Source organism: Dreissena polymorpha, chromosome 1 (genome assembly GCF_020536995.1).
Source record: "Dreissena polymorpha isolate Duluth1 chromosome 1, UMN_Dpol_1.0, whole genome shotgun sequence".
Taxonomy (NCBI): Eukaryota; Metazoa; Mollusca; class Bivalvia; order Myida; family Dreissenidae; genus Dreissena; species Dreissena polymorpha.
In genome coordinates this window covers 139,084,131-139,109,839 of record NC_068355.1, presented here as the reverse complement: position 1 = coordinate 139,109,839, position 25,709 = coordinate 139,084,131, and the positions used below count along the sequence as shown (strand labels likewise).

At 35.4% G+C, this 25,709-nt stretch overlaps 3 protein-coding genes and 1 long non-coding RNA gene across 15 annotated transcripts in view; 2 read left to right on the top strand and 2 right to left on the bottom strand.

Moving 5' to 3' along the window:
• Window positions 1–25,709, bottom strand: part of LOC127852176 (uncharacterized) — a 173,818-nt gene that overhangs the window by 8,850 nt on the left and 139,259 nt on the right. The window lies entirely within an intron of this gene.
• Window positions 1–25,709, top strand: part of LOC127851880 (heat shock 70 kDa protein 12A-like) — a 112,040-nt gene that overhangs the window by 12,732 nt on the left and 73,599 nt on the right. Inside the window, exon 7 of one of the 7 annotated variants that reach the window (XM_052385833.1) lies at window positions 364–1,352. The exons of the other annotated variants lie outside the window; for them this stretch is intronic. Within the exon in view, the coding sequence (XP_052241793.1) occupies window positions 364–1,117 (754 nt within the window). The 3' untranslated portion in view covers window positions 1,118–1,352. Of the gene's footprint in view, window positions 1–363; window positions 1,353–25,709 lie in introns of those variants that run through there. 7 annotated transcript variants of the gene reach the window in all.
• LOC127851951 (heat shock 70 kDa protein 12A-like) lies at window positions 5,870–25,316 on the top strand. Of its 6 annotated transcripts, none has more exons than XM_052385939.1 (7): window positions 5,870–6,003; window positions 6,946–7,302; window positions 21,235–21,453; window positions 21,739–21,898; window positions 22,319–22,481; window positions 22,847–22,999; window positions 23,453–25,316. In XM_052385939.1, the coding sequence occupies exons 2-7, from the start codon at window positions 6,964–6,966 to the stop codon at window positions 24,204–24,206; spliced, it is 1,788 nt and encodes a 595-aa protein (XP_052241899.1). In that variant the 5' UTR covers window positions 5,870–6,003; window positions 6,946–6,963; the 3' UTR covers window positions 24,207–25,316. The 6 variants fall into 6 exon arrangements, with proteins under 6 accessions (XP_052241899.1, XP_052241898.1, XP_052241897.1 ...); XM_052385938.1 differs by lacking the exon at window positions 21,235–21,453 and adding an exon at window positions 7,926–8,144; XM_052385937.1 differs by lacking the exons at window positions 21,235–21,453; window positions 21,739–21,898 and adding exons at window positions 7,926–8,144; window positions 8,430–8,589.
• Window positions 17,274–25,709, bottom strand: part of LOC127852125 (fructose-bisphosphate aldolase-like) — a 124,477-nt gene continuing 116,041 nt past the window's right edge. The window contains exon 9 of the mRNA XM_052385960.1: window positions 17,274–18,427. Within this exon, the coding sequence (XP_052241920.1) occupies window positions 18,332–18,427 (96 nt within the window). The 3' untranslated portion in view covers window positions 17,274–18,331. The remainder of the gene's footprint in view (window positions 18,428–25,709) is intronic.

Below are 25,709 nucleotides of genomic sequence, written 5' to 3'. Positions count from 1 at the left end.
TTTTCGAATCTTTAAATTCTACTACATTGAATTGGTTTATAGACACTTTTTCTCTGGAATTCATATAGTGTACTGAATTTTTTGAAGTAGTTAATGTCTTTTTGCCTAAGTCAGTTGCCGGACTTGCTTGATATGTGTAAGCTGTAAATTACAAATTATAATCTGCGTTAATTTTATTGGTAATCAAGTTCACCGTCTGAAAATATAAAGACTCTATCTACCATTTGGTAACACAATTGTGAAGTACAAACGTTTCATGTTTTAGTTATGCAACGAGTTCTGTGTTGGTGTTTTGTTTTTGTAAATATATGTAATTTATAGTTTTATTCTACCATTCTATAAGCGGTTTATTTATTATTTTAGAATGAGTATGCTACTACAACAGGATATAAAGGACAACGTTACCTTCACTGGAGACAAGATGAGAGTGAGGCCGGCACAAATCCAAGCTCTGTTTCAGAAAACTATTGATCACATTGTAAACCATCTGACTGACATATTCAAAAGACCAGAGGTTCAAGGAGCAAACATGATTCTAATGGTCGGCGGATTCTCAGAATCAAAAATGCTGCAGAACGCTTTGAAGAGGAGTTTCCCGTCCAAACAAATGGTCAGCCCAGAAGAGGCAAGTCTTGCAGTGTTGAAAGGGGCGGTGCTATTCGGCCACAACCCGACTGCAATTGTGGCCAGAATGTCAAGATTTACATATGGTACCGATATTTGGCCAATATTCGATCCAACTATTCATATGATTTCAAAGTTAAAGATAGTCGATGGGGAACAACGATGTGCAGATCACTTTGATAAGCACATTGAGGTTGACACGGAAGTGTGTGCCGGAATGACTTTTGAAGAACATACATACTTTCCACTGTATACGCACCAAACAAAAATGTCCGTGAAAATCTTTACGAGCCCTCAAAAGAACCCACTCTACATAGACGAGGAAGGTTGCTCTTTACTTGGTAAAATTGTTGTGGATCTTCCTGATACACAGACGACTAAGGAGAAGGAAGTCGTCGTAAAATTAATCTACGGTAACACTGAGCTCGGTGTTGAGGCAAGAGTTGTTAAGACAGGAAGGGTGTTAAGTGCTCGCTTCGACTTTTTAGGATGAATCACTTTCAATAGTATTGACTGTCTAGTTTTGTGCTAGTCATAACTCTGGGTGTGTTTTGTTTCTTTCATATAGTCAATGACAACAAGTGATATTTTATATATGTTAAAATTATCTAGAATACTTTTTACACGCAATTTATACAGCTTTTGTTGTTTTGAATGACTATTTATTTTAAACTGTTTCATCTCTTAAGTGTAATGTACATGTTTTTGTATGATTATGTTTGACCCATTTATTTTTGCTTAAATCATGGCGGTTGTGCTCAGTTAAATATTTGGAAACATTGGACGAAAATATGTTGTTTGATTTCATCTAATTTTTAATAAACACTCGTGTTATTTGCGTGTTATTTGCCTGTTTCATGGTCATGTAAATTTCCAAATTCATGTTATTATAAACTGAACTAGCACCACGGACAACCACTTGAACACAATCTAAAACTACGAGTCATCGCATCTTTCAAAGTACACTAAGCAATGTCTCTCACCTTATGTCGATTAACAAAAAAGAATCAAAATGAAATCTGATAATTCGGACAATTGATGGTGGTGGTGACGATGACGATAATGACGATGCTGATGGTGGTGGTGGTGGTGGTGATGCTGATGATGCTGATGGTGGTGATTGTGATGATGATGATGATGATGATGATGATGATGATGATGATGGTGATGATGATGATGATGATGATGATGATGATGATGATGATGATGATGATGATGATGATGATGATGATGATGATGATGATGATGATGATGAAGATGATGATGATGAGGATGATGATGAGTATGATGATGATGATGATGATGATGATGATGATGATGATGATGATGATGATGATGATGATGATGATGATGATGATGATGTTGATGATGATGATGATGATGATGATGATGATGATGATGATAATGATGATGCTTATGAGTATGATGATGAGTATGATGATGATGGTGGTGATGGTGATGATGATGATGATGATGATTATAATAGTTATTGTACTGATGAAAATACTATGATGGCTATGATGCTAATTAAAACAATCGCAATGATGATACTGATGAATATAATGAATATGATGATGATGAACAGTTTGAAATATAGGCCAACCAGAAACACTCAAATTTAACAAGTAGGAAAATTGCTAATCAGGAACAATATAAGTAAAAGCTTGATATAAACCATTTCCTCCGCATGATGGGAAGGTTGTGGAAGTCTATGCTTCAATGCAAAAATGCTTTAATGTAATATTTATGACGTCAGAAACGCACAAATTGGTATGTGTCAGATACGTGAAATATTAAAGACTGGCACGGATTCATGATCTGAACAATTCTGTCGAACTGTACTCATATGCGAACAAAAGTCAATGACCATGACTCCTTGTTAATCATACACAATTATGTAAAATATTATAATCTATTTCAATAAATATTTGTAAATATGAGAGATTGGCCAGGTTTCATGGTGATGTTTAGCACACTACACATATCGAATCATTGAAATATAAAGTGAAGCTATATTAGCTATTACGCTTTCCAATCACCATTTAAATGACAGAAAATTATGTTTAACACCCACATTAAACTAAATATCAAATGTTTATGGAAATAATTTTTGTTTATACACTTTTTGTTTTTTGTAATTATTTCTGGGAATTGTACACATTTTTTCAATGCTCTAAGCCCCCCACCCCCCCAAAAAAAAATAATTTAATAAACAAAATAAATGTATTTATCAAGATACCTCTATCTTACCTGCGTTTTACCTTCAATCAAGCCGAATCAGATAACATGGTTATACATGGAGTTTTCAAAACGTTGACGAATGAAAAACTAGAATAATCATAACTAATGGTCTGACATCATCAACGATAAAAGTTTTATATGAATGCGAAAAGTTTTCGTACGTACAGTTGAGAACACTACTCATGTGAAGCAAGACACGTACACTATTTGAAAAACTTTTTTGTACAGATTAGTTCATGCGTCACATAGATACAATTTTAGGGTCAATTAAGAAAGAAAGATATACTTTCTATGAGCTTATACGTTTTTATCAAAAAATTCTTTTTGTAATATCTCTTATTATTTACATGCATCTGTCTTCGTTAAGATCCTTCCTTTGATATGAGATAATTTGTAATATAATAAGAATATAATCCGTCTGCGACTTAGCCCTCGTAATGGTCTACTCATTTCCCCCAAATTACAGCATATTACTTATCTCATACAGTTACCATCATGTAAGATCAAATGCTCATTTGTAACCATTTCAACAACTTGTAAATACCGTTCTTAAAATATAATGAGTTTCATAGCGAGTGAGTGCCCTTAGCAGTGGCGTAGCAAGACTCAAAACCCGAGGCAGTATCTTATGTCATTCTAGGGGGGTCCGGGGGCACGCCACCCCCCCCCCCCACTGAAAATTTGTTATACCTAGGAAGTCTCTGGTGCGTTTGAAAGGCCATTTAAACCACATTTTATAAGTAAATTGCCGATGTAGTTCAGACAAGCTCACCGTGAAAAACTTTGTGGACGATTTTTTTGTAAATTTATAACTTGAAACAAAGATCTATGTATATTAATAGATCTTTGTTTGAAAGCACCATAGGGCTCTTTTTTAAAAAACAAATGTGTAAATACATTAAATAAAAAGCGTTTTCAATCATTAGCACTTATAAAACGGATCATTGATGGAACTTTATTGGAAAAAAACGGACCTACTGGGGTTCGAACCAACGCACTGACAATATAGTAGTGGTCAATGGATCCAGAGTCTGACGCGTAACCGATTGCGTCAGAGGGACATATTAAATCAGTAAAGTTTCTGGCAAATTTTGTTTTAAATTTTCTTGTGTAAAATTGTGTTTTAGCACCGCGTCATCATTTTCTGACAGTTCTGTCATCAACTACATTGACTATCAAAATATCAAAAAAGTTTAATACGCGGGAATTTAAAAATTCTAATGTTAACAGAGATTCTTACCACCTGAAACGGTCCCGGATTTAACTCGACGCCGGCCATAAAGAGGAGAATACCAATAAAGCCGAAAACGCCACCCACCCGAAGTGTGTCTAGATCCAAAACAGACCCAGATCTGGCCGTAAAATACCCGATTCTAGCTCGGTACGTTCCGATGTCCACCTTGATTATCATCGAAGTGTACAATTCGACGCTTTGTTTTAAGTGATATAATACGCATTTTTCACTTTTGAATTGAGCTGAAAAGAATTAACAGGTCAATAGAGTTAGTTAAAATGTGGTAACTGACCAATTATCTGCGACTCATCTTAATTGCTACCATTTGTTTATAAAAAAATATATGATATTCGATATTTTACATGACTGTCCTAGTCCTCTACGCCGAGCGGAACTGTGTGTCGAATGAGTAGATATCGTAGGAAATTAAAATGATCCGTAAAGAAAAGTTGTGTCTGTGTGTCGTATGAACGAATCTGCACTAAAACCAAATTTAAATTCAAATCGTACATCGAATCATTTCTGTCGTCAGTTGTCAAAACGAATGTACGGTTGATACTCAAATGCATTAGTTTTCTCTTTCCGGGATATTGTTTTAGCATGTTGATGCTGCATTAACAAATATAAACTTCTTGTGTATATTACGTGAAAACACCAAAACTAAACAACGTTTGCGATAGACACCTATAAACATAGCATATACTGTAAGATGCGCATAATATCACTTTAATATACGGATTTTCCAAATCATTTTGCTAAGCCATTTTGGCATCAATTGAAGTTATCAAATTGAAATAATTATCTGCCTCAACATGAACCAATTGTACTCAATGATAATATTTGTTTGTGAATATCATATTGCCTAAAATTCGTTAAATTGCCTCAATTTCTTATATGGATTTTATTCTTTGACATAAATTTTCCTTGTTTTCCTTGTAATCTCAAAATTGCTCTGCAAATTTTAGCCGAAGCAACTACCTCGGTGTGCCTCAGCGTGGCTACGACGCTGCCTTTAGGCAAGTGTTGTTTCTTTTAAAATCTAAAAATCTTAATCTACGCCATATTGAGGAGTTTTGTTATCAATTTAACATAGTCGAAACCCAAATCTCCGTTCTATCGAACTATGTGTCTATGCAAACATGCAAGGTCTTATTCGCATACTTCACGGAAACAGAAAGTTGGGGTAGGTTTTGTTCAAAGATAATTTTGTTCCGTGTTCCGTTGCACGTTTACGACATAGGATTGTTGGCGGAGATAACATTAGGGTACAGTCTAAATCGGACGGGTACGTGTTAGTAAATTGTCCGTACCCGGGGTTCATTTAAGTATACTTAAGAGTACCCGGGGTACATTGATGTAGTACCGGAGCCGACAATGACCTATCGAGCGTAATTACCATGTGAAAATATAGATAATTCATCGGCTTAGCGCTCCTGTTGAGACATATTTTATTTGAATAATGATATCCTAGATTTGTTTCGTAATATAAACATTTACTTATTTAAACACGTCTTATTGTGTTGTATTTATAATTGTTTATAAAAGTAGTTTAAATTTAATGTTTAAAGATGTTTATGAATGTATTATTTCGGTGCCTAAATGAAGCAAATTAAAATGCATTTAAATAGTAGAACGGAAGATTTGTATTTGGCGATAACAAAATCCGCTTTAAAATACATCTATGTTTGGAAAAATGAAATGTCGATAGCACGGCCGCATATTTAACACTAGATTAATTCGTCGTAGGTTATCTGCGCACAACACGGATACTGATTTTTGTATAAAATAAGCGATATCGAAAGTACGGTGTATTGAAATCGAAAGTACAGCTTAAAAAATATACATCACATCTAAACGTATTTATATATATATTGTTAAAACGTTTATATCGATCTGTGGCTAAGGTAGGTGTTAACATGTGTGCTGAACTCTAAAGCATTACCAAACTAAGTATAAATAGTTTGTATATTTAATGTGTAAGTCTAGTTTTAATATTTATGAAGTCGGATTAAAAGGACATGAGCAAGTAGATTGTATGTCCTATTTTCATTACTGAAATATTTTCATAAACTCTTTAGATATATCACAATTGTATTTATTCAACCATGATTCATTAAAAAAATGTCGCAAAATCATAGGAAAGCTAAATAAGTACAGTCTGTTAGCAAGACGTTTGTTCCTGGTGTATATGCTACCCTGAAAAATGACTATTGAGTATAGTAGGCTAAGTCGAAAGTACAGTTTGTTGAAATCGAAAGTAAAACTTAAGAAACATATACTGAAAATCTTAACACATTTATATATTTTTTCAAAGTTTTATATGTGACTAGGACAATTGTTAAAATTTATTTTGAGCGTTAAAAAAGTAATATGCACAATATGATTAGGTTATATTTGTAATATTTATAAAGTCGAATAAATAACTTATAAGAAAGCAGATTAGATTTCTTAATTTCGTTACGGATTTTTTTTTCTTTTTTACGTATAACAGCATTATTGAATATTCAAGCATGACTTCCTTTAAAAAAATGATGCAATATAATAGGAAAGCTACCCGTAACTTTCATGGTAGTAAAGTCGTATAATCAAGCTTTGCAAAAGTATGGAATTCGATAAGGAGCATCAGAGTAAAAGAAACAACATGAGGATCTAATTCGAGGAACTAATTAGACCTCACAAAACGGGACGTCAAGAACAACAATCACAACAAAAATACTAATGCTTTTGACGTCCGCGACGTAAAATATAATGGTTTAAACTAATATGGTGCATGTAAATGGAATAGCATTGGATAAGTAACTAATGAAATAACATCAATTAGACTAGTGTTTCCAACTTATTTACAGAACGTTGTGTACATTAAGATGGCCAGCGCTCTGCCAGTATCTTTGCAAGCCACCAAGGACAGGCTCCAAGTGGCTGCAATAGACTTCGGTACCACCTACTCTGGCTACGCATTCTCGTTTCGCACGGATTTCCTGGAAAACCCTCTCAAAATCCTCACCAACAAATGGGAGTCCCAAGGCGGCTCAGCTACGCTCGTCTCCATGAAGACCCCTTCATGTGTCCTCTTCTCTCCGGATGGAAAGTTTGACAGCTTCGGTTATGATGCTGAGGAGAAGTATCTGACGCTTGCAATGGACGAGCAACACACACGTTGGTTCTACTTCAAGAACTTCAAAATGCTTCTGTACGAAAATAAGGTGAATACTGAATGATTTATTGAACATAACATAATTGAACATAACATAACCATTTATCAAATTTAATGCCTTGAAAACATGAAAAGGGCAAAACAAAATGAAATGATGAGTTAGTATCCAATGTATGTACCTTAATGCGGTCTCTTAATATATTCGAACCGTTTCCGATGTCTTTATGAAAGAAGAAAATGTTATTTTTTATGGACCGAATCCACTTTAACTCGATTACGATATTAATATTCATGACCGATGGTGGAGATACGGATGGTATATTTTCGTGTTCGTAATCATGCTCGATTGATGAGACGTCTAATTGTTGACCGTGTCTAAATCTACATGTAAAATAAACGAATCATTTACAATACAGGCGGTGATCTTGTTGTGATATTACCCATTATCCGTTTGTTTTCGTCATTTTCCCCGTTACCCGCTCAAATTATTGTTGCTTAAAAGACTTCATCCTAAGAATATTTTAACGTGGAGTGTTATTTGATTGGTCATTATTGGTCTCGTGAACATTTATAAAAACGAAGCATTTTGAGCAAGTTACCCCACCGTTTGTAATTTAGCTACAACGGTTTATAAACTGTTGATTCACACGATTTCCTACTCTATGTTTTGAGAACCTCACACGCTCAACCCAGCTTACCGACGACAAGGGTCTCAAGATGCCTGCACACAAGGTGTTCTCTGCCTGCATCCGTTACCTGAAGGACCACCTTGTTAACTTGCAGTCTGTGCCTGGGAAAAGCCTGAAGTTCCGTGAGATGCACTGGGTGCTTACCGTGCCCGCCATCTGGGACGACTCCGCCAAACAGTTCATGAGAGAGGCCGCCGTAGAGGTACGAATGCCTATGAACTAATATCATATGTACAGACAGAGTCATATTGTAATGAATGTTAAAAAAAATGTTATTAATATACCAACTGTAGCAATAAATGTTTCAGATAAACTGTCATAAGTGAAAATTCACCCGAAAAGTAATATTGTCTAATTTAGTAAGAATATGTAACGGCTAAGAAAAGTTATTCCCAAACACATCTGGACTTAATAAGTGTGTTAAATAATTTTCTGAGAAAAAAGGAGAATGACGTATCATTACTGTATCGTATCACTTCTCTTACAGGCGGGCATCGCGACAGAGAATCTGTCGCTGGCTCTGGAGCCGGAAGCTGCCGCCCTGTATTGCCGCTACCTGCCCATGGAGAAGGTGGTCGACTCGGCTGGCAAAGCGTCAATTGAATCCTTCGCACCTGGGAAACGCTATCTCGTGCTGGACGCTGGAGGTTTATATATGTTTTTTGCTAAATCTATTACAGTTAAACATAAAACCAACCGTACTATTGTGAATTAGAATTTAAAAACCGTGATTTGGTCTTGTTTTTAACAAACCCGCTACCAACAAAACACCTCCAAATCACTATTGACCGTCGTTCATAGCACCTTATCTGGTGTGTTTGTATGTATGGTAGTATCTCTGTTTCCAACAGTATTTCAGTCATTTATCAGGGCGATCAGTTAACCGTCTCACGATTTTCCTTGGTGGGCTTTTCTTTGGCCATTCTCATTATTTTTTCAAATTACTTTACTTGTTACTGATAAATTCTCCTTCGGAATAAGAGTAGGGAGGGAAGAATCCCCGTAAGGTAAATTATAAATTTCCTCTTCCAAATGAAATCAACCTTTTCCGTCCGTTTATGTTCTAGGTGGCACTATCGACATCACTGTTCATGAGACGCTGCCAGACGGAACAGTAAAGGAAGTGTACAAGGCAAATGGAGGCCCCTGGGGTGGCACCACCGTCGACAAGGCCTTCGTCAGCTTCCTGGAGGAGGTCACGGGACCGGAAGTGATGCAAATATTCAAAACGTACGAATATTTTGTTATATTATTTGCTGTAAGATGTAAGTACATCAAAGCACTACAAAGTCGGAAAAGAAGGTTAACATTGATGCAAACCATCATGTGTTTCGTGTTTCGACAGCATTTCTAGTAACAAGTAACAACATTGCAAAATAAGTGTCATATGTTGGACATGTATTTTCTAAAATCACTATTATTTTTTTAATCACGTCTTATTCAGAAGACGTTCGATCAAAATTAATTGATTAAAATTGATCAACGTCTCACTTCAATTAAATTGCACTTCTCTGCCCAAAACACATTATTATGAGGATTTGATGAGGGTATTTGAATCATATCATTTCTAAAATCCTTTCTACGCAATCCAACAGCCAGCACAAAGAAGACTTCCTGCAACTGATGAGGGAGTTCGAGATCAAGAAGAAGACGATGGAGCCCAAGGACGACCCGGACGCCAAGACAATGTTCCGGATGCCGCTCGCCATACACGAGACCTTCAGAACCGTGAACGGAACCGACTTCCGGTATGTTAAGCTGCATGGTATCATGTTATAGAGACTTATTATAATGAAATGCTTAAAACGTCGTTAAATGCTTGGTTACTTTAAAGCAATATAGACGATAAATTAAACGTCGTGGCGTAGTGGATATGGTGTCCGAAATGCGACCTGGAGGTCACGGGTTTAACCACATGTGTGGCAGCGTTCTTTAGATTTTCCCCTAAGACACCATATCATGTTATACCCAGTAAACGGACTCGAGAGAGTTTCAATAAGCTTTCGGCTTCCGGTGCAATCGAGCTAAATTAAATAGGTTTTAACTGAATCTTTAAGTTATGAAACGTTGACAATTTTATAATTTGTATAACTTCTCCATAATTTCTCATTACGAACATAAATGTATATAATGAAATGAGCTTGTCGGTGATGTTTATATTATCATTGCCACTTTCATTGACGATGCATTTTATTTTGTAGGATGAGTTTGCTGTTAAAACAAAATCTGAAAGACAACGTAACGTTTACTGGTGACAAGATGAGAGTCAAACCAGCACAAATCCAAGCTCTTTTTCAGAAGACCATTGATCACATTGTCAACCATCTGACTGACATATTCAAAAGACCGGAAGTTCAAGGGGCAAACATGATTTTGATGGTCGGCGGGTTCTCAGAATCAAAAATGCTTCAGAACGCTTTGAAGAAGAATTTCCCGTCCAAACAACTGGTCATTCCTGAAGACGCGGGTCTAGCGGTTTTGAAAGGAGCTGTGATATTTGGTCACAAGCCAGATGCCATTGTGGCCAGAGTTACACCATTAACGTATGGCATTGAAATATGGCCGCACTTTGACGCAAGTCGTCATCCACGTTCAAAGCTGAAGATGATAGATGGAATTGCACGATGCGCAGATTATTTCGACAAACATATCGAAGCGGATACCGAGGTGCAAGCTGGAAAGACATTTGAAGAAAAGCAATATTTTCCTTTAACAGACGACCAAACAAAAATGTCTATAAAGATTTTCGCAAGCCCAAATAAGAATCCACGTTACACCGATGACAGTGGCTGCTCATTCAAGGGGAAGATTCTTGTGAATCTACCTGATGGCAAAACGGCAAATGAAAAGGAGGTGGTCGTAAAGATGATCTACGGTAACACCGAGCTGAAGGTTGAGGCTCGGGTTGTGAAGACAGGGACGGTGTTGAGCGCCACATTGGATTTCTTAGGATGATCTTGCCAACTTGTGATACCATAACTTTACTGTTACTATGAGTGCGTTGAAACATCGTTTATCCCTTTATCCCTCCATATACGCACACATTTTGCAATGTATATTTTGGTTTATCAAGAACAAATTCGAAGCCATAGAAGTGCCATGTTATTTGGCTGCGTATTTTTATTTCTTGTATCTTTAATGTTTGTTTGTTATGACAAGGTATTCACGTTATTGTGTCGTGATAAATATGTTAAATGATGAGCTTTTATTATTTGGCGTTTGTTATATATCATGTAAATTAATGTATCCATATATTATTTTTTAAGAACACCCTTCTATTCAATACCTAGATCTAGTATTTTAGTTTTGGGTCATATTTATTCAATATGTCTGTGTTGTAGCCCGGCATTTCACTTAACACAGTGTTGCCAAATTTGTGAAAAATGCATCCAGTTTTTATTCTCAGAACAGTAATATACAATCACTATATTTTCAGTTCGATATATTAACAAATTGTGTTTTTTAAACGTGAAGCAAATTGCGTTATTACTATTTATAAACTGATTACTGTCTTCTGGTAAACTTGCACTTTAAGAACTTTAGGAATTTTTGTTTTGTTTCTCTTACATCATTTCAATCAATATATAAAGCACAGACTTACCTTGTATTTACACGTTTATAAGTATTTGTTCGCTATGTTGTTGTATTTAAATTGTTATAAGTATTTGATCGCTATGATGTTGTATTTACACATTTATAAGTATTTGATCGCTATGATGTTGTATTTACACTGTTATAAGCATTTGATCGTTATGATGTTGTATTTATAGTGTTGTAACTACTGTATTTGATTGGTATGTTGCTGTATTACTTTACCAAGAGTAAACGGATCCCCTTAAAACAAAGGTGTTTTAGTAAAACACATGTATGTTGAAACAGCGTTTTATTTGATATGTTATCTGACGTTCATACATTAATTATTGACTTATATCATCGCCATCTACATTTGTGACTACCATGCTACTCTGAAATGTTAAAGCAGTAGTAAGTTACGCTCAGTTTGAACTATTTTTTGTAGAAATGTTGTTAAAACGTTTACGAAAATAAATCGATATGGGTCAGAGATTTAACGCGTCGATGAATTAGAAATGATTACAATTGTTTTGATGACGAAACGCGAAAATAATAGACTCAATTATAATACGTAATGCTATTCCTAAACTTACCAAGTAAATAGAAGTTCAACAATCGCCCTCTTAACATTTAAATGCAAACAATAATGCGCATGATTTAATTCAAAATGGTTTAGTCTTATCTTTAAATAGACACTATCCTCTATTCCTATAACTTTGTGCAGCTCTATAAGATCGTGTACTTTTTTAGGACGTAAACTTCTAAGCAACTTTCGAACGCACGTGCCCGAAAAATGTTCACTTTTGTAACGCGAGAATTTCCACAGCCGATAAGACAACAATCATGAGAAAAAAAAACAATAAATATGATATAAATTGTCCGTTTTTCTGACCTCGTTCCAAAGAAATAGCCTAAACAGTGTTAAAAATCTGCATATTTTCTTCACCAGACGGCTATGTTTGTCAATGTTTTGATCGTAAAATGTTGTAAGAGTAGTTTCCCTTGGAGGCCCGTCTCGAATTTGTAATTTGCTCTCTGTACTTTGCATTTGCACGATTAAAGTATGCTGTATATGCGGAAATTTTTACCTCCAAATGATGACACGAGACCATACGTTAAGATCGTGCCCGGCCTATTGCGATAAAGGTTCTCACTGCGTCAACTTGGGATTTTGTCACAAAACAACTGTCATTAGAAGGGGTGACAGCCTTTTATGCCCCCATTGTGAATAGAATTTTATTTGTCTATTTTCCATTAGTAAATGCACTTTATCTAGACCTCTGAATACAGTTATCACAGTTCATATTTCGTTTTTATGAAGACCAGTTTTGTTTAAACCATTATTTTCAATACAGTTCATTCACGAAATTCATCTAAAATAACACATATTTAATACAAATAAACACATATTCACAAAAACATATATCGGCTTTTATAAACACATCCCAGGGCCTTGCTGTGACGTCATCAAAATCGGTGCACGATCTTATAGGGTAATTCTGTGTGACGCAGACTACCATATACATGAATGTTTAAAGGTACGTAATTCCATTATTATTATCTGTCAACCAACATATTTCACTCGTTATTTGTTAAACAAAAGATAAATCGTAAAGTAAATATCAAGTTTAGTTATTGTCTAATGATTTTTCATGAAAGATATGCCATTGAAATTTAAGGTGCACGAACTTAAAGGTTTAGAGGCTGCATATATTTTTCTGTTCTGTTTACTCCAGTCATTCTAGCCTCAAAATGGCCAAAGGTGGAAAAAAATGCAAAAAAATGATTTGTTTGTTTTTAAGTATTTTAATATATGGGGAATCTCATGAAAAGGTTTAAAATTATTTATCTTTGGCGGAAAGTGCTCAGATTTGTAAAGAAACAACATGCCTTGAACTTCAGCTGAAACCAGTGGAAATATACAAAATTTGCCTATATAAAATGCATCCGGCCATTGAGCATTAGTTTTCGTTGTTTTAAAGCATACACGACATACACATATATCAAGATGCTGGTGATGATCCTTAAGTCGACTTTTTTCTTATTTTGATCATATTTATCGTATGTTTTGGGTCTATTTACCCCACCCACTTCTTTTCGACAGTGTCCATTGTATTCTCAAGATCATTCTCATAAGAAGATCATTTATTTCAACCAGAAACATTTATGCAGCCCAGGGATATCTCATTTAAGTAAAATAAGAAACTTATTATTTAACTTAAATTCCTTTTAATATATTCATGGTTATTATAATGTGAAGACAATCTATACTTCACCCATTTTATATGAAATACATATTAAACTAACTGTACACATATTGGCGAAACCCATATTCTTGACAAGCCTATATTTTCAATGTGTTCAATATGGAATTAGAGAGCATATACTGATTTGATGTCATTTAAGATTATTTTTATCTCTATATAAGAATAACATGTAAGAGTAAAACGATATATAGGGTCGCAAAAACATATGATATAGTATTGTAATAATTGGTTTGAATACATTTAAAAAATTTAAAGCGAGCAATGTTTCTCTCTTTAAAAAATTAAAATTTTGGCTTCAGTTCTATCAATCACGAGAGAACTTGATACATATTTATGAATAACATCACTTACAATAGCATCTACATGTACATGTATATGAAATTAATAATAGTGTAAAGAAATTGTTTCGTCAAAAAATACGATAGGACAATAACATAACATATAGTTTTGTCATTTGTGTCGAAAAACCATTTTTCACAGATACTCTATTTTGATACGTATTATAGAAAATAAACATCCACAATCAAAGAAACTCATTGGAAAATCTGGCATTGTCTAATTTTAGACAGTAAATATATATGCGCACATAAAACATACTGCTTTCTTACGACTAAATATAATTATTTAAATCTATACTTCTGTTCTTATATACATATTGCATCAATGCGAACGCTATTTATTACGAAAACATGCCAATAAATGATGTATACAATTACTGAAGTACCTGAATGCTTTCAAATTTTATCATAAATGCATTGAATCCTTTTACTATTGTTTATCTCTTTATACAGGTCGTACATATAATACGTTCAGGTTTCAGACACAAATGTCATGATCACCATTGATCATTCCTCGACAGTTCCCACAGCCTTGTGAACAATCAAGTCCATGTTTCCTACACGTACATCGTGTTGAGTCACAATTTTGTTGGCAATTACAGCGTATGACTTTGAGTAGAGGTTCAAGAGCAGGCAGATGTGTCCCTCCTTGCATTAATTTGTTGTCGGATATCTCCCAGCCCCAATCTACTGCATCCAGTGTGTTGTTTCCTCGCCATATCTGTGTCTGTAGGTATGTGCGCAGTGAGTGAAACCGAAAGGCAGCCGTGGTCGGTGGTAATGTATCCACTTGGACGGATCTTTTACTTGTGCAAACCTTCTGGGTAAACTTCCGGAATCTCAGGATATCGAGCCATTCTAAAGGATCACCGTTGTTGAGAAGAATCATTTCCTCTTCACTACGAGTTGTTATCTCGTTGACGTCTGGTTCTTCGACATAAAATATCTCAATGATCTGTCTGAATTTGGGACTGGTTCTGAAAAGCTTCAGTACGGCTTCTTTGCTGATACCATATATCATAGAAGTCGTATTACAACCTGTGTATGCAAGTATGAACGGAAGCATGTTGCATAACTCTGAGCCAAGGACATTCTTCGTTTTCTTGATATCCCATACTTTCTTTGTCTGATTTTCTCGCCTAATATCTGATTAATACACCCCTTTTCTTTTGCTTTTCGCCTGATCATCCATCGTACCTTGTCCTTCAACAAAAATGCTAAATTAATTGATTGAATAAATATATTCTTAATATAATTTCAATACATACAACTGTAACAGAAGTAAAACAACGTTAAATAATGATTTGTGTTGCTTCCAATACAGCCGCCGAGCATTTTGAATCAGTGTTGGTTTCATTTTCCGCGTCCTGTTTGGTCGTGTAATATATGTTCATTATATAATAGCATATTTCAGTATAATAAAGTACGTGCTGGGTGGCATGAGTGGCAAACTGTTAATAACCACTTGTGAACAGACCCAATCCAAATATCACTGACTAGCAGTATAATTATATTTTTAAATTATCATTTTACTTATTATAATACATGACAAAATTCCTAAAATGGACTATTTAGTTAATATAACATACCATGCTGAATGAGAAAGATGGCCAAAGCTACTTGAACTTCTGGTCGTTTCTGGTTGTTTCTTTACAAATTTGAGCACTTTCCGCCAAAGATAAATAATATAATATTCCCCATATATTAAAATACTTTAAAACAAACAAATCAATTCTTTTGCAATTTTTCTACCTTTGGTCATTTTAAGGCTAGAATGACTGGAGTAATTTTATCGTGAGCTTGCTCGGAATGTAGTCATATGATCGTAAGCAAACTTTTAAATCAAAATCTTAACTAATAACAAAGAAATTCAAGATTGAAAGGTGTTCCGTTAGAAAAGTCTCCTAGTGTATGTTTTGCTCATTGATTAAATATGTTTTAAACAGTTTCAATTCATTATTTTATGTAGAACTATTTCGCGTGTGTAATGTTCAATACAATAATGGTCGATCCATAAAATTGACTAAGCAGGATATTATTTTGCATATTGTGCTGTGCTGTAAATTGCTAAATATGTGAGGTTTGTTTTATTTTACATGTTGAAGGTCTAGTTTTTCACGGTGAAATCCGCACAGGCCTCTCTTGTACAACACTTTTCAATTGTCTGTAAGTTTTCGTTTAAAGATAGTCCCTCCTAAATCAAAACGCAGTTTATGCGGACAGTGTCGTCCCTGATAAGCCTGTGCGGACTGCACAGTCTAATCTGGGACGACACTTTACGTTATGCATTAAGCACAGTTTGAGCTCAACGAGGCTGAACTAGTCGAAACAAGACTTAGACTAGAGAAGTACATGACACTTGCAATGGAAAATTGCACACTTGAATGGAAGATATGAGACGACACTTTCCGCCTAAACTTGATTTTCGGTAACAGGGACTTCCTTGAAACTAAAATACCATAAAAGCGGAAAGTGTCGTCCCTGATTAGCCTGTGCTAATCTGGGACGACACTTTACGCAGATGCATTAAGCCCAGTTTTCTCAGAACAAGGCTCAACTATATTGTATGCAAATCTTCCGAATCGGTTCAAACTGTGGCAACTGTTACAACGTTGAATAAGATAATTTTTAAGAAGGATTTGTCGACATTAATGCATTCATTAGATGGATTCATCAGTCATGCATCGTGTTGTGTTTAGTGTGATATTTAATTATTTTTGTATTTGGAAATTGTATTGTAAAATCAATGTACCGATACATTTTGATAGTGTGTACAACTGTAAGGTATACCTCGTGTAATTGTATTTTTATCTGTTATTATTTGTGTGATATGTAAATTGTTTGTTTATAAACTGCTTTATTCAGCGTTGGACTCTAAACAAAATTGTATGTACGCTTGTCCGAGGGAGCGATTGTCCGGATACCAATTGCCACATAGTTGAGAAAAGAAAGCTTAAACTTTGCCCCGCTTATTCAGAACAAACATAGAAAATTTAATTTTTTGTTCCATTATTGAACAAATTTCAAATCATAGTGTTTACACATAAGTTTTGTATTTAATCTTTGATTACTATGTAGAATGTTATTTCATTTGTAAATGTATATCGAGAACATTGTCATACAGGTGTTTTTGTAAATATGTTGAACATAGTCTTTCGTTTTGATGATCATTTATTTTAACATATCAATAGTGTACAACAAAATATCATCCCAATCAACTTCCAAACACATTTTAATATAGGTTAAAAATTTTGTTCTACATTAGTTTGCAAGAAAACTTTGAAGCAAATAAAGACTCGACATGGAATTCGAGCTACTTTATTTCGTTTGCTTATTATGAAAACACTATTATCTATAATGAAAAAAATGTGAAGACTAACGTATGTGATTGGGTCCGAGAAGTTATGTCATCTATTTGAACTTTCATTGTTACATATGTAAATTTGAAGTGAACATAAAACTACAGACTTGTCCAGGTGATAATATAACCAAACACATCACATATTTACACTACGATTTTGAGCAACATAAAACTGATTACATTCGTCTATCACAAACCGAAAAGTTACAAATATTGAGGATCATGTGTGAATAATGTAGTTTACATGACATGTAACAACCACGTTTTCTTAAGAATGGTGCATTGTCTTAATATAACTTTATATTATTATAATTGAAGCCTCAGAAATGCATTCCGAATGATGATTGGGTTAATCATTATGAAAAAACAACATCGAGATACTGACACAATCCTGACTTATATGATTGGTTTCTGTAACCTGCTTCATAAGAACATGCGTGAAAACATGATTCAAAACTTCTTTACAGAAGAATGTTTTGTTAATACAGCGCAATTTTCCACACACAGAAAATTTAAATATATACAAATAATGATTTGCGAAACAACAATACATAAACTTTGTTTTAAAAACAAATTAAATAAAACTAATCAATTAAAAAAAATTGAAAATTTGGGAATGTCTCTATTGTATGAAGTAAAAATCATATCACCGGCTATTTAATATAAAGCCAATGTCCTATTAAATATCCATAAAATCAAATGTAAATCCCACAACGGCCTGTAATGTAAATTATTTCATGTCTCTGTAAAATCAAATGTAAACCCTGTTAAATCTTTACAATATATACAGTAAATATCCAGTTTCGATCCTATCAATTTTCTATTTTATCAAGTTCATATCATATAAAATCTAGTACTGATGTTTGGGCACAAACAGCGATTCTCCACCCGCCGACATTGTTCCCAATTCCCCGTAGTATTGTCCCATGGCTGCTAGACCGTTCGCCTGAAATGGTACAAAACAAACGACATTATTATTTGAGTCGTGTTCTGAGAAAACTGGGCATAATGCATGTGCAGAAAGTGTCGGATTGCACAGGCTAATCTGGGACGACACTTTACGCACATGCATTATGCCTAGTTTTCTCAGAAAACGACTCATTTATTGCCTCAGACAAAATAGGGCAACGATAAACTAAACTTATTAGATAGAGCGGATTTGTCCAGACGACAGTCGTTATAATTTCCAGTTTGTATTAGTTTCATACATGTTCCCGTAAACATTTACAAATATCAAAGTAAAAATAGGTACAAATGTAAACAAAAAATATTTCTAAAAAAAATTAAACAAATCCAACTAGATCTAACAATATATGAAATATTACAGACTTTTGTATTCCTAGCATTATAGTACCCGACCAGTCAGCCTTTAAAAAGTTGCTTGGCACAAGGCCGAGAGCAGACGGCGCAATTTAATGTTCGTGGGCTTACTGGGAGGTCACTATGATGCGAGTTGGCCATAAGTTGTCCGTACTTTTTCTGTACTACGCGCTTTGTATGATGGGAAATCTGTAGAGATGTTTTCCTTTTACGCGAACATGTAGACAAGACGCTTCCACTTAACATTAACATAAATGACCAATCGGTTAATTAATTGGACATTACTATGTTCATACACTCACTCTGTACATATTTTTAATCAATTACACATGCCATGCTTATCCACCGGATTTGACAAATAAAAACACAAACGTTGTCTTCTTAAATGTATACCTTTGTATACGTATATTCTGACGTGAAAGTGGAATCTGCATGAAACGCATGTAGACGCTTTAAATTGCATTTTTTTCTTTTATGAATTCTAATATTATAACGCTTATATTTTTAATCAATTACAAATGGCATGCTTATCCACCGGATTTGACAAATAAGAACACTGACGTTTTCCTCTAAAATGTTTATTCTTGTATACGTATTCGGACGTGAACGTGGATTCTGCATGAAACGCATGAAGACGCCTTAACCCATTTATGCCTAGTGGACTCTCCCATCCTTCTAAATTGGAACCAATTATTTCCAAATTAGGGATGTCTAGTATATTTATTTCTATATTTAGGCGTCTCATATGTCATCTGGGTCTACGCTGTTTGCCGAGGCCTTTTTCTAGACGTTAAGCATAAATGGATTAAATTGCATTTTTTTTCTTTTATGAATTCAAAAATTATACGTTCTGAGATATTGCCCTGAAAAGTTTGTGCCAGACGCACATCATACAAAAACAACTAAGAGTAATTACTCTTACTTAAGAAACAGTAGAGTTATGGTTCCTGTGCATGGCACTTTTCCTAATTGATATATTTACACCAATGAAGTTTTATGATAACATCGTATACTGTTTCTGAGATATAGGCCTGAAAAAGTGTGTGACAGACGGACATAATTCACAAACAACAACGGACAAAAACTCTTTTTTCAGAAATTGTACGGTTATTGTTCTTGTTCCTGGCACGTCTTCTCATTGACATGTGGACCCCCATGACATTTCATGATGAAATCTGATATAGTCGTATAATCAAGCTTTGCAAAAGTATGGAATTCGATAAGGAGCATCAGAGTAAAAGAAACAACATGAGGATCTAATTCGAGGAACTAATTAGACCTCACAAAACGGGACGTCAAGAACAACAATCACAACAAAAATACTAATGCTTTTGACGTCCGCGACGTAAAATATAATGGTTTAAACTAATATGGTGCATGTAAATGGAATAGCATTGGATAAGTAACTAATGAAATAACATCAATTAGACTAGTGTTTCCAACTTATTTACAGAACGTTGTGTACATTAAGATGGCCAGCGCTCTGCCAGTATCTTTGCAAGCCACCAAGGACAGGCTCCAAGTGGCTGCAATAGACTTCGGTACCACCTACTCTGGCTACGCATTCTCGTTTCGCACGGATTTCCTGGAAAACCCTCTCAAAATCCTCACCAACAAATGGGAGTCCCAAGGCGGCTCAGCTACGCTCGTCTCCATGAAGACCCCTTCATGTGTCCTCTTCTCTCCGGATGGAAAGTTTGACAGCTTCGGTTATGATGCTGAGGAGAAGTATCTGACGCTTGCAATGGACGAGCAACACACACGTTGGTTCTACTTCAAGAACTTCAAAATGCTTCTGTACGAAAATAAGGTGAATACTGAATGATTTATTGAACATAACATAATTGAACATAACATAACCATTTATCAAATTTAATGCCTTGAAAACATGAAAAGGGCAAAACAAAATGAAATGATGAGTTAGTATCCAATGTATGTACCTTAATGCGGTCTCTTAATATATTCGAACCGTTTCCGATGTCTTTATGAAAGAAGAAAATGTTATTTTTTATGGACCGAATCCACTTTAACTCGATTACGATATTAATATTCATGACCGATGGTGGAGATACGGATGGTATATTTTCGTGTTCGTAATCATGCTCGATTGATGAGACGTCTAATTGTTGACCGTGTCTAAATCTACATGTAAAATAAACGAATCATTTACAATACAGGCGGTGATCTTGTTGTGATATTACCCATTATCCGTTTGTTTTCGTCATTTTCCCCGTTACCCGCTCAAATTATTGTTGCTTAAAAGACTTCATCCTAAGAATATTTTAACGTGGAGTGTTATTTGATTGGTCATTATTGGTCTCGTGAACATTTATAAAAACGAAGCATTTTGAGCAAGTTACCCCACCGTTTGTAATTTAGCTACAACGGTTTATAAACTGTTGATTCACACGATTTCCTACTCTATGTTTTGAGAACCTCACACGCTCAACCCAGCTTACCGACGACAAGGGTCTCAAGATGCCTGCACACAAGGTGTTCTCTGCCTGCATCCGTTACCTGAAGGACCACCTTGTTAACTTGCAGTCTGTGCCTGGGAAAAGCCTGAAGTTCCGTGAGATGCACTGGGTGCTTACCGTGCCCGCCATCTGGGACGACTCCGCCAAACAGTTCATGAGAGAGGCCGCCGTAGAGGTACGAATGCCTATGAACTAATATCATATGTACAGACAGAGTCATATTGTAATGAATGTTAAAAAAAATGTTATTAATATACCAACTGTAGCAATAAATGTTTCAGATAAACTGTCATAAGTGAAAATTCACCCGAAAAGTAATATTGTCTAATTTAGTAAGAATATGTAACGGCTAAGAAAAGTTATTCCCAAACACATCTGGACTTAATAAGTGTGTTAAATAATTTTCTGAGAAAAAAGGAGAATGACGTATCATTACTGTATCGTATCACTTCTCTTACAGGCGGGCATCGCGACAGAGAATCTGTCGCTGGCTCTGGAGCCGGAAGCTGCCGCCCTGTATTGCCGCTACCTGCCCATGGAGAAGGTGGTCGACTCGGCTGGCAAAGCGTCAATTGAATCCTTCGCACCTGGGAAACGCTATCTCGTGCTGGACGCTGGAGGTTTATATATGTTTTTTGCTAAATCTATTACAGTTAAACATAAAACCAACCGTACTATTGTGAATTAGAATTTAAAAACCGTGATTTGGTCTTGTTTTTAACAAACCCGCTACCAACAAAACACCTCCAAATCACTATTGACCGTCGTTCATAGCACCTTATCTGGTGTGTTTGTATGTATGGTAGTATCTCTGTTTCCAACAGTATTTCAGTCATTTATCAGGGCGATCAGTTAACCGTCTCACGATTTTCCTTGGTGGGCTTTTCTTTGGCCATTCTCATTATTTTTTCAAATTACTTTACTTGTTACTGATAAATTCTCCTTCGGAATAAGAGTAGGGAGGGAAGAATCCCCGTAAGGTAAATTATAAATTTCCTCTTCCAAATGAAATCAACCTTTTCCGTCCGTTTATGTTCTAGGTGGCACTATCGACATCACTGTTCATGAGACGCTGCCAGACGGAACAGTAAAGGAAGTGTACAAGGCAAATGGAGGCCCCTGGGGTGGCACCACCGTCGACAAGGCCTTCGTCAGCTTCCTGGAGGAGGTCACGGGACCGGAAGTGATGCAAATATTCAAAACGTACGAATATTTTGTTATATTATTTGCTGTAAGATGTAAGTACATCAAAGCACTACAAAGTCGGAAAAGAAGGTTAACATTGATGCAAACCATCATGTGTTTCGTGTTTCGACAGCATTTCTAGTAACAAGTAACAACATTGCAAAATAAGTGTCATATGTTGGACATGTATTTTCTAAAATCACTATTATTTTTTTAATCACGTCTTATTCAGAAGACGTTCGATCAAAATTAATTGATTAAAATTGATCAACGTCTCACTTCAATTAAATTGCACTTCTCTGCCCAAAACACATTATTATGAGGATTTGATGAGGGTATTTGAATCATATCATTTCTAAAATCCTTTCTACGCAATCCAACAGCCAGCACAAAGAAGACTTCCTGCAACTGATGAGGGAGTTCGAGATCAAGAAGAAGACGATGGAGCCCAAGGACGACCCGGACGCCAAGACAATGTTCCGGATGCCGCTCGCCATACACGAGACCTTCAGAACCGTGAACGGAACCGACTTCCGGTATGTTAAGCTGCATGGTATCATGTTATAGAGACTTATTATAATGAAATGCTTAAAACGTCGTTAAATGCTTGGTTACTTTAAAGCAATATAGACGATAAATTAAACGTCGTGGCGTAGTGGATATGGTGTCCGAAATGCGACCTGGAGGTCACGGGTTTAACCACATGTGTGGCAGCGTTCTTTAGATTTTCCCCTAAGACACCATATCATGTTATACCCAGTAAACGGACTCGAGAGAGTTTCAATAAGCTTTCGGCTTCCGGTGCAATCGAGCTAAATTAAATAGGTTTTAACTGAATCTTTAAGTTATGAAACGTTGACAATTTTATAATTTGTATAACTTCTCCATAATTTCTCATTACGAACATAAATGTATATAATGAAATGAGCTTGTCGGTGATGTTTATATTATCATTGCCACTTTCATTGACGATGCATTTTATTTTGTAGGATGAGTTTGCTGTTAAAACAAAATCTGAAAGACAACGTAACGTTTACTGGTGACAAGATGAGAGTCAAACCAGCACAAATCCAAGCTCTTTTTCAGAAGACCATTGATCACATTGTCAACCATCTGACTGACATATTCAAAAGACCGGAAGTTCAAGGGGCAAACATGATTTTGATGGTCGGCGGGTTCTCAGAATCAAAAATGCTTCAGAACGCTTTGAAGAAGAATTTCCCGTCCAAACAACTGGTCATTCCTGAAGACGCGGGTCTAGCGGTTTTGAAAGGAGCTGTGATATTTGGTCACAAGCCAGATGCCATTGTGGCCAGAGTTACACCATTAACGTATGGCATTGAAATATGGCCGCACTTTGACGCAAGTCGTCATCCACGTTCAAAGGTGAAGATGATAGATGGAATTGCACGATGCGCAGATTATTTCGACAAACATATCGAAGCGGATACCGAGGTGCAAGCTGGAAAGACATTTGAAGAAAAGCAATATTTTCCTTTAACAGACGACCAAACAAAAATGTCTATAAAGATTTTCGCAAGCCCAAATAAGAATCCACGTTACACCGATGACAGTGGCTGCTCATTCAAGGGGAAGATTCTTGTGAATCTACCTGATGGCAAAACGGCAAATGAAAAGGAGGTGGTCGTAAAGATGATCTACGGTAACACCGAGCTGAAGGTTGAGGCTCGGGTTGTGAAGACAGGGACGGTGTTGAGCGCCACATTGGATTTCTTAGGATGATCTTGCCAACTTGTGATACCATAACTTTACTGTTACTATGAGTGCGTTGAAACATCGTTTATCCCTTTATCCCTCCATATACGCACACATTTTGCAATGTATATTTTGGTTTATCAAGAACAAATTCGAAGCCATAGAAGTGCCATGTTATTTGGCTGCGTATTTTTATTTCTTGTATCTTTAATGTTTGTTTGTTATGACAAGGTATTCACGTTATTGTGTCGTGATAAATATGTTAAATGATGAGCTTTTATTATTTGGCGTTTGTTATATATCATGTAAATTAATGTATCCATATATTATTTTTTAAGAACACCCTTCTATTCAATACCTAGATCTAGTATTTTAGTTTTGGGTCATATTTATTCAATATGTCTGTGTTGTAGCCCGGCATTTCACTTAACACAGTGTTGCCAAATTTGTGAAAAATGCATCCAGTTTTTATTCTCAGAACAGTAATATACAATCACTATATTTTCAGTTCGATATATTAACAAATTGTGTTTTTTAAACGTGAAGCAAATTGCGTTATTACTATTTATAAACTGATTACTGTCTTCTGGTAAACTTGCACTTTAAGAACTTTAGGAATTTTTGTTTTGTTTCTCTTACATCATTTCAATCAATATATAAAGCACAGACTTACCTTGTATTTACACGTTTATAAGTATTTGTTCGCTATGTTGTTGTATTTAAATTGTTATAAGTATTTGATCGCTATGATGTTGTATTTACACATTTATAAGTATTTGATCGCTATGATGTTGTATTTACACTGTTATAAGCATTTGATCGTTATGATGTTGTATTTATAGTGTTGTAACTACTGTATTTGATTGGTATGTTGCTGTATTACTTTACCAAGAGTAAACGGATCCCCTTAAAACAAAGGTGTTTTAGTAAAACACATGTATGTTGAAACAGCGTTTTATTTGATATGTTATCTGACGTTCATACATTAATTATTGACTTATATCATCGCCATCTACATTTGTGACTACCATGCTACTCTGAAATGTTAAAGCAGTAGTAAGTTACGCTCAGTTTGAACTATTTTTTGTAGAAATGTTGTTAAAACGTTTACGAAAATAAATCGATATGGGTCAGAGATTTAACGCGTCGATGAATTAGAAATGATTACAATTGTTTTGATGACGAAACGCGAAAATAATAGACTCAATTATAATACGTAATGCTATTCCTAAACTTACCAAGTAAATAGAAGTTCAACAATCGCCCTCTTAACATTTAAATGCAAACAATAATGCGCATGATTTAATTCAAAATGGTTTAGTCTTATCTTTAAATAGACACTATCCTCTATTCCTATAACTTTGTGCAGCTCTATAAGATCGTGTACTTTTTTAGGACGTAAACTTCTAAGCAACTTTCGAACGCACGTGCCCGAAAAATGTTCACTTTTGTAACGCGAGAATTTCCACAGCCGATAAGACAACAATCATGAGAAAAAAAAACAATAAATATGATATAAATTGTCCGTTT

Bases quoted from the DNA above. Each gene is read 5' to 3' on its own strand.
- LOC127851951 (XM_052385939.1), top strand. From the start codon at position 6,964: ATGGCCAGCGCTCTGCCAGTATCTTTGCAAGCCACCAAGGACAGGCTC. The intron at 7,303-21,234 runs GTGAATACTGAA...CTATGTTTTGAG, and splicing joins TGCTTCTGTACGAAAATAAG to AACCTCACACGCTCAACCCA. The intron at 22,482-22,846 runs GTACGAATATTT...GCAATCCAACAG, and splicing joins GTGATGCAAATATTCAAAAC to CCAGCACAAAGAAGACTTCC.